The 9708-nt window shown below is 38.2% G+C and overlaps 1 protein-coding gene across 1 annotated transcript in view; it reads left to right on the plus strand.

The window, feature by feature from the left end:
- The window catches only part of LOC150097230 (uncharacterized), a 69962-nt gene extending 63171 nt beyond the window's left edge, over nucleotides 1–6791 (plus strand). The window contains 3 exon segments of the mRNA XM_090407624.1: nucleotides 3621–3724; nucleotides 5977–6271; nucleotides 6274–6791. Of these exon segments, the coding sequence (XP_090263750.1) occupies nucleotides 3621–3724; nucleotides 5977–6271; nucleotides 6274–6624 (750 nt within the window). The 3' untranslated portion in view covers nucleotides 6625–6791.
- The last annotated feature ends 2917 nt before the right edge of the window (nucleotides 6792–9708 follow it).

Consider the following 9708-nt stretch of genomic DNA (forward strand, 5'->3'; position numbering starts at 1 on the left):
CTGTGCTCATAGGTGGATTAGGTTAGAACGGACGCCTGTTGTAGAACAATAATGGTGAAATCCACACTAATGATAATTAATTATCTGATAGGATAATCATCGTATATCTCCAGGTAGTGAGCTTTTTCATCACTTACAAAGAGTATTTAGGTGACACGGTAATGGGACGATAGTTTGATGGCTGTCTTTTATCTCTCTTTTTAGGGACAGACTGGATAAAGGTTTAACTCCATACTGCCGATTAGATGCCAGTGAAGTATAACAGCTTATATAGGAGATACACGACGAGTATCAATCCTGGAGCATAAGGTTTGGGTATAGCTGGAGTGGCATTATCTGAACTTGTTAGAATCAAGATTAATGAGGATATTTCTGATGTCCTTCTGGCGAAAGATCAGAGAAAGTATGATACGAGAATTTCGTGCTATTGCGGGTGGTAATTTTTCTTTGATCGTGTATGGAAGAGGTGGAGTGAAAAAACTATGCCAAGAGGTCTGCTATATCATTGGAGGATGTGACCATGATACTATCGGGATGTGAGAAAGGTGGAAACAATTATCAGACCATGGAATGTGGTAGAAAACGTCATCCTAGTTGGCATCGCTATAGTGCTAGCAGAAAGCTAACATTGGCTGCGGGGAAGATCGATCTGTAGAAGAGGAGACTTAGGCAAGGTTTTGGTTAGAGCTGTCAAGAGAAGAAGCTATCTACAGTATATTTGAGTTAAAAGGGTTGCGAAAAAGTCTAATGTTGGAAGACGATAAAAAATAATCTGATATTCTGGTTGGCACGTTAACAATTCGAGTTCAATTATGATTCAGTGTCTTCCTGCTTGATCTGTGAAGTTAAAGAAGGGACGCCAGTTTGTGTTATGAACATTAAAGTCTCCTAAAAAAATAAAAATGATAATTTCACAGTTTGGGATAATTTTTAATTCTTTTAAAATGTTAAAAGAATTAAAAATGTTAAAATTTAAAAAAATCGAGATTTCAGATATGAAAAACTTTGGCAATAAAACAAACTCATTTAAACGAATTAATTTCACTCATTATGTACTATATTTACTTAAATAAATTACCGTACTTTTCTGACGATAAGAAGCACCGGAAGATAAGACGCACCCCAAATTTATGAGACGATTTTTAGAAAAAAATATTTTATTATATAAAGATATTTACAAATTCTTACTTAATTTTTATTTATTGTTACAATCATTTATATTAGCAATATTCAGTTCATCTTCACTCTCGGTACTATCACCAGTCTCGTTAATGTCATCATTCGTATTACTTTCGTCTGAACTATTGTCGTCACTCCCTTCAAAACCTGCGTCATCTTCGGTACCATCCATCGTATTACTTATCCCACATTTCTTAAATGACTTTATAATCGTCTCTTCTTTCACAGCTTCCCATGAATTTTTCACCCAGGTACATACTTCTGAAATTGTTGGCCTTTTCATACGTCCTGTTGCTGTAACATCGTGATTTGGCTTTGCAATCCATTTGTTCCACTCTTCCCGCAAAAAAAGTTTGAATGGTTTATTAACAGATCCATCCAAGGGTTGTAATTGACTTATAAGGCCTCCAGGAATGACAGCTAATTCTGTATTCATTTCTTTTAGAAGCATCTTGGTTGATTCTGTTTTACGCGCTCAGAATTGATCCCACACTAACTTCCCAGGCTTTTTAAACAACGCACCTGGACGTTTTGCCCATATCTTTTTTATCCATAATTTCATTCCTGTTTCGTCCATCCAGCCTTTATCTTGAACGTGGATAATAATGCGACGAGGAATTTCATCTCTCGGTAACGTTTTTCTCTTGAAGATTAACATGGAGGGTAGTTTTGTTCCGTCCGCGCAACAAGCTAAAACTACAGTGTAGTGAGTTTTTTTGTGATGTGTTGTTTTGATCTCTATTGATTTGGTGCCTTTTGAATCTACTGTCCGATTTGAAGGAACATCAAAAGTTAGAGGCACTTCATCCATGTTCGCAATTTGATTAAGCTCAAAGTTAAATTTCCTTCTCGCTGATATGACAAATCTATGGAATTCTATTATTTTAGCTTCATAGTCAGCCGGCATTTCTGGGGCTAGAGTGGCTTTTGTACGCATGCATAACCCGTGTCTTTTCATAAATCTGAAGCATCAAGACGGTGATCCGGTAAAATCTAAAATTCCATTAGCAGTTGCCCATCGTTTCGCTTCAAAAATTACCATTTTCGTAGAAACAGATATTCCCATGTTTCGATGATTTGTTACCCACTTTTTCATTCGTACTTCTAATTCTAGCCATTTTTCTAGGTGGGAACGGAATGTTTTCTTGTGTTTACACAGCAATATTAATTGTTCCTCTTGTTTTCTCCACTCGCGAACCATTTTTTCTGTTGGTGGTGGACCAAAATGTCTTTCTGCTGCTGTTTTCATATTGTTTTGCATAATTTATCACATTTATTTATAACTCACGATATATGAAAGTCTTTTTTTTTTGTTAAACTCATTTTTTCTAATTTTAAGATAAAAATTTTAACGCCTTATAAAAAATAATTCCAATGAACCGTACAAAAGCACATGTTTACACACTAATGACTACTGACGCTCTAAATCGGTAATTCATCCATTTAGACACAGTGTAAAGATTTTAATGTTACCTTCGGACCATAAGACGCACCCCAATTTTAAGTCGATTTTTCTATGTAAAAAGGTGCGTCTTATAGTCAGACAAATACGATATTTCCTTATAAATATTATAGATAATAACTAACTCTCTTAAATCAATTTTTGCTAATATTAAAGGAGTTGGGGTGACTTTTGTAAATTTAGGTTACCATATGTAAACTAAAATTACATTCGTAAGTTTAATTTCATTTTGAAATATACATTTAATATTCTACATCAAAAATTAATAATATAATTAATTTTTGACAGAATACACCATAACTTATCTGATATAAACTTGCTTGATTATGGCAACCTTAAAGCAAACGTAATTTCAGCTAAGATGTGTTTACCAGCTTTGGTTTGATATATACTGTACTGAAAATTAGTAATTAATAATTTTTCTTAGGAATATCTTTTAATTAAAGATACTTTTATTATGTTTTACGTATCAAAGTTTATCAATATTTGAGTAGAAAGTATGTCGTCTGTGAATTCTTTCTGGGCACCCAGAAGCGCACTTTTCACCAACTGACATTTAGCTCATGTTCCATGCTAAGATATTCATCTCTGTTACAAGAGCCTCGATAAATCCTTCGAGGCATGTTAATGAAAATTCGAAGCCGCAAACAACACCCCCGGGGGTAATTAAGTTTAGAAAATTAATAACTCGGAACAGGGCTAAATGTTGTCTAATTAAACCGGAGGGATTAACCAGTGTCTTGGGTAATTACGTGCTGCAAAAAGGTATTGTGAAGTGTCCATATTTTATCTGATGAAACGAAGTATTCGACCCAGATAAGTAGCGTGGTTGCTCGAGACACAATTTCCCTCAAGAGAAAGATGATGTTGCGGATATAATGGAAGAAAAAACTTATCACGCCTTAAACACCAAACAATGAGCCGTTTAGAAGATATTTCTTTAGGTTTATTAATCTTCGCATCTTTTTTTTTCTTTTAGTATCCTTTACTTTTTCATCACATAGCAACAAGATACCAGAAGATTGGAAGCGATAATCAACCGAACTGGTTTGATTTGTCGAACATCGATGTATATGCGTTTAGGTACTTTTTTCCTATTCAAACTTCGTGTGTGTGTGTGTGTGTGTGTGTGTGTGTGTGTGTGTGTGTGTGTGTGTGTGTGTGTGTGTGTGTGTGTGTGTGTGTGTGTGTGTGTGTGTGTGTGTGTGTGTGTGTGTGTTGCGTTTTCCTCCCAGTAGTAACCCTACTAGGAGGCAATTTATTCCTACATGCTCCATTGCATACAATGCATTCTGACTTTTACATCCTATTTATATTTATATTTTTATATATACATATATCTACATTATATAATTCACATAATATCAGTAATTTATGTTACTTTACAACGACTAGTAGTTAATCTTATTTAATTTAAATTAACTAGTTCTGAGTAATACTTTTCGATAAGTCTCTGTTTTGACACTGGCCACTTGTCTCCAGAAGTAATGGCATTTGTAAAGTAAGTGGTCAACAATCTGTTGAAATTGTGAACTTCAAATACATGATGGTGATTCCAGGTTATGGAATTTGTATAAGTAGTGTCTTAGTTTTGCATGTCCCGTTAGTGGCGTGGTTAAACCTGACCTGAGAAAATAATGTGTGTGTGTGTGTGTGTGTGTGTGTGTGTGTGTGTGTGTGTGTGTGTGTACCCCCCCCCCCCCCCACCCCCCCCCCCCCCCACCCCCCCCCCCCCCCACCCCCCCCCCCCCCCACCCCCCCCCCCCCCCACCCCCCCCCCCCCCCACCCCCCCCCCCCCCCACCCCCCCCCCCCCCCACCCCCCCCCCCCCCCACCCCCCCCCCCCCCCACCCCCCCCCCCCCCCACCCCCCCCCCCCCCCACCCCCCCCCCCCCCCACCCCCCCCCCCCCCCACCCCCCCCCCCCCCCACCCCCCCCCCCCCCCACCCCCCCCCCCCCCCACCCCCCCCCCCCCCCACCCCCCCCCCCCCCCACCCCCCCCCCCCCCCACCCCCCCCCCCCCCCACCCCCCCCCCCCCCCACCCCCCCCCCCCCCCACCCCCCCCCCCCCCCACCCCCCCCCCCCCCCACCCCCCCCCCCCCCCACCCCCCCCCCCCCCCACCCCCCCCCCCCCCCACCCCCCCCCCCCCCCACCCCCCCCCCCCCCCACCCCCCCCCCCCCCCACCATTTAACTCAAACGTCTCAGATAACTGCCTCTTCTGCTACCAATTAGGAACGGTCCGGCATATCTACTTGGAATGCCCAGTCAACACTAAATTAATCAGTTTGACTCGGGAAACGGCAGCTCTTACCTGTGGTAATCTTCATACAGAAGAGGAATATTTCAATCTCGTCCATGTGGAGTCAAATAACCATTCATTCTGCAATTACCTTTTCATCACCGCAAAAGCGGTAATATACAACTCCTACCTCAGACATACAAGACCAGACAGCACAGCAACTTCACAGAGAAAGGCAACTGACCAACTCACTGCAGCCTTCCAACAAAAGGTGAGATGTCGGATCCTACATGAGCATCACCACCATAGGCAAAACAACATCTTAGATCTTTTCCACCAAGAATGGAATCCACGGAATCAACTCCTGGCTGAGCAGGGCGACTGCATTATAATCCACTTTCCAGCATAGAAGTGACACCTTTATCCCCCCCCCCACCAAAAAAAAAAAAGAAAGGGGGAAGAAAGAAGGATTGTTGTGCTTAACAGTGCGAAAGTTAATCAGCTGGCACTCTCATGTTAATAGATAATATTGTGCAATAGTAACTTCTATGTTCTTCCACATTTATGTTCTTATGTTAAAACAAGATCTTATGTTATCATGTTAAAATAACTCTTAATGGCTTTAATTTATTTAAAAAAAAAAAATGTAATTAGCCTTATAAGTGACTTCGATGTAACATACCTCAACAAGAGTATGAGCATGTAACCTCTCTGTCTGACTGCAGAGAAAACCAAAAACCGGTTAATCCTGTATATAAGATTGTCATGTTTACAATAAAAAAATAAATAATAAATAAAAATAAAAATAAAAAAATCTTTCTGAAGGACTATAATTGCTATTGCTATGTGAGATGACTGCATTAACTGGCGAATGGTACGGAAATGATATTAATTGCTCGAAACGTCGTACATTGAAACACGTGAAGAATTTCTTTGGCATTCTCGTGCACAGGAACCTGTAACAAACTAATATATGTACAGCATATATATTTAAGTATACGTCACATATAAGTCCTTTTTTGTATGGTCAGTGATGATGCTGAGAATTCCACGTATTGTGATTTATACCAGACATTTGAGTTATCTGACTCAGTGCAACAGATCATTCTCTGATACTGCTTGTCATAGCAGTTGGCTCAGTTCAACAAGAAACTACAACAAATGGAAGTGCCAAAAAAAGATATAAAGAAAGAGAAGTTTCACTTTTAGGCCCAACAGATCATAGAGCACCTCTTCCTGGTAATGTGGGCATTCCACAATCTTTGCTAACCAATAAAAAGGATTCATCAACTTTATTACAGTCAAAGAATAGTGATGTTTTTACAACTGAAATAACAGAAGAAAGGCATACGCATGTTTTAACAGCATTACTTTTACATATTGCAGAAAAGATTTCTTAGACTTGTTCCCTGAAAGAAATCTCATGTGCCGTAACCTTACTGCTATTATTACATTTTCTCAGAAGACTGATAATGATATGAGCATGTGGAGTTCAGATGTAGAAAAAGAACGAGAAGAGCTAATGAAATATTATTTTGGAGCATATACTAATGCTACATTACTGGAAACAGATGAAAGGTATCGTTACTTTGGATTCAATGTTGAGGATCTTGGCTGCTGTAAAGTTATCTCACATCGCCTGTGGGGTACAAGGACATTTGTAGGATGTTTGTTTACCAATGCTCCCATGAAAAGTTCTGAAGTAGAGAATATACTACATAAACATAATTTAATCTCATAGCTTAAACTGTGTATATACTTGTAGAATTCCTTAAATTCCTTTCCCAGGAATATTTGTGTTTTCGGAAATGTTCATTTAGGCAAAACATTTGCCACCTTAAAAAAAAATGTATAATTTCATTCCTGTTGGGATGAAGTTTATTAATAAAATCTTCGTGTTCCAAAAAAAAAAAAAAAAAAAAAAAAAATTCAATTTCTGTCATTAGTCTTTCCTGTAGCTGTCATTCTGCTATCCCTCACGCACAGACACTCTGTCTATCTATCTTTTTTCTTTCTCTCTCTCTCTCTTCATGGAGTAAAATTCAATTTGTCGTATGAATTCCTTATAGCTTTCATTGTCTTCTCTCTCTCTCTCTCTTTGTCTGCCTATTTATCTCATTCCCTTTGTTTATCTGTTTATCCCTCCTCTCTCTGTGTCTATTTATTTATCTCATCTCTCTCTATGCATCTGGTTATCATCCCTCTCTCCTTCCCAATGTTTTCATTCATTCGTTCCAATTTAGAAAAAGGAACCGCAAAATTATCTCTCTATATGTATATTTTTCTTTGTTCTACATCTATTTCTTTTTCCTCTTTTGGTATGCATTTGCACTGTTATTCAGTTGACGATAATGATAGTTGGTTGAAATAGATTGTTTTGAATCCAGTCAAGGAGGCGAGTAACTTCCATGAGGGCTGTTTAACGGAAAGGGAGTGAACCGGCCGATACATATTTAGTCCTACTTTTCCTCTAGAATTTTTTTCTTACGTACAATCTGACGAGAAAATATATGTGAATTATAGACAACACGCATGCTTCAAAGCTTTATTTGCTTTGGTTAATTTAAACAGTTACCATTCTCTTTTTTTATCTCTAAAAAAGTCAAGCTGATTAATGTTTTACCTTAAAGTCATGCTTGTCTTCTCGAACTGATTAGCATATTTTTTCTTTTTTGTTGTTTTCGTCATTTCTTATCTTCAAATAAAAAAACAGAAAAAGCTCCATATATATTATATATCGAGAGCGTTACTTGTTATGAGAATGTTGTGTGAGGTAAGTGAACAAATACTTAACCAGAACATTTCTCCTTCAATCACACAAAAGTGTTTGCCTTTAATACCAAGAAGATACAATTTATGTTCCGAAATGTCACCAGCCTCCATATAGCTCAGATTAAACTTAAATATTTATAAATATCTTTCATCTGCACTAACAGAAAGGTAGCTAAGCAAGAGACAACACACAACTTTCCAATTAATCAGCGAAACGGATATTTTATTATTATTTTTTTCTAAAAGAAAATTAAGCACTATGCAGAATATTCATTGGCCAAATAAAGTTGCACACGAAATAATTTCAGTTTAATCACAAGAAATTACTAAAGAAAAATAGATTAAAAATTTTGTGACTGTTTTCACAAACATAAACTAGATAATAGGACATACAACCTTTTTTTAACTGTATACATATATATTTGGTTTCTAGACCCTATTTTTCGTATTGTAAGTTTTATTTGTTTCTACTTTCGCATGGATTTCAATCCCTGTGGATTTCTATATCCTCTTAGGTAAGTCCTGAAGGCCTAGGGAGATCTTCTGTATTGTTCGGACAGCTGACTAGTTCCAAAAGGGAAAAGCGAGTGGCTTTACTGTCGTTGAGTTGTAAAATAAGATTTTAGTTTATCAGAGGACAGTAAAGAGAGGGGGGAAACTAGCTTCTGCTACGAATGCAAGCGGCCCGAGATTTTTCAATCGCAGATAGAGAATGAGAAAAGGACATAAGGGGAACGATGATAGGGAAGGGAGGTATGCTGAACTGAATAGAGATAAAGAGGAGACAGCAGTGAAAAATCGAAAGCAAAAGAAAAAAAAGGAGTGCATTTATAAGAAAAAAGGCTCTCCCACATATGTGTACATGTGGGAGAGTTCTCTCTCCCACACACTCGCTCTAAACGCAATAGGATGAGAGTTCGAAACTCCCGGTGGGCATGGATGGTTGCGATTGTCTTTAAGTGGAAGATGAATTTGAACTTCATCGAGACCATTGCTCCGTTTGGAAACCATTCCGCTTAGGTTTTGTATTTGTATACTGGTCTTGGACAAAAAAAATAAATAAATAAAAATAAATAAATCATGTTAAACCACAAAAGCTGAGAAGTTGATTAGACGCAGCGCCACCTGCAGTCCCGTCCAAAGTTCTTAAATATAAATTATAAAAATGAATCTTTCAAAAAAAAAAAAAAAAAAAACGTTGAGTTCTTCATGTTGTACATTCGATAACTGAAAAATTCTCTTGTAGAATAAAATCTAATTTCTGGGTCTTAGAAGCACAAAAATATACAAGCAATTTTTCCAAGATCTCTTTTTTATTGTTTTTTTGTAACCGCTAAAAACCCAAACAAGTTTCAGCACAAATTTTTCTTCGGTCATCCATTATTTGGAGCTGCACACATTGATGTAAAGAAATAGATAAGCCATTCCTTATCTTTCTATACTTCAGATATCCTGTTAAATCCCTTTCAGCCGCCTTGATCATTAATCACGCAGCCGACCATTGTAAGAGTATCTTTCTTCCCCCTTTTCCTCTCTCCGTCTTCGTGAAGGTTTTTCTGTCTCTTCCACTCCTTGAGCATTTTGAAAGAAATTAGAGCAACCTCACTGAACACAAGTCAGCAAAGGATTCCCCTCTACAGTCCAAAAATACCTTCGTATTGAAAAACAGCCACTGTTTCTGTTCAAAAGAAATGCACAAATTTGTAAACACAGTCGTATTTGCCTTGCAAATGTTGCTTTTTTTTTCTCCGGAGCAGGAAAAAGTGAATTGGTTTTGTTTACATCGTTGCTCCTTTGCTTTCTTCATAGACGCTAAAGATAAAGATAGTAGATTTGTTTCAGTTCTTATAGTCCTTATAAGGACTGGCTTAAAGGAGCGAAGCAAGAATGCTTTTCATCTTCCCCGTTATCTGTAGAGGACAGTGTAGGGATAAGGTGTTATTGAGCTATTAAAGCTCTGATCATGGCAGGAGGGTAACAGCAATAGCCGAGCCTCAGTTAGAACTTCATTGGCTACAGCATTGCCATCCATTACCCTCCAAGGGTATTTTGG

The sequence above is a fragment of the Typopeltis vanoorti genome, chromosome 17, assembly GCF_054136105.1.
Source record: "Typopeltis vanoorti isolate ZY-2024b chromosome 17, IOZ_Tvanoo_1.0, whole genome shotgun sequence".
Taxonomy (NCBI): domain Eukaryota; kingdom Metazoa; phylum Arthropoda; class Arachnida; order Uropygi; family Thelyphonidae; genus Typopeltis; species Typopeltis vanoorti.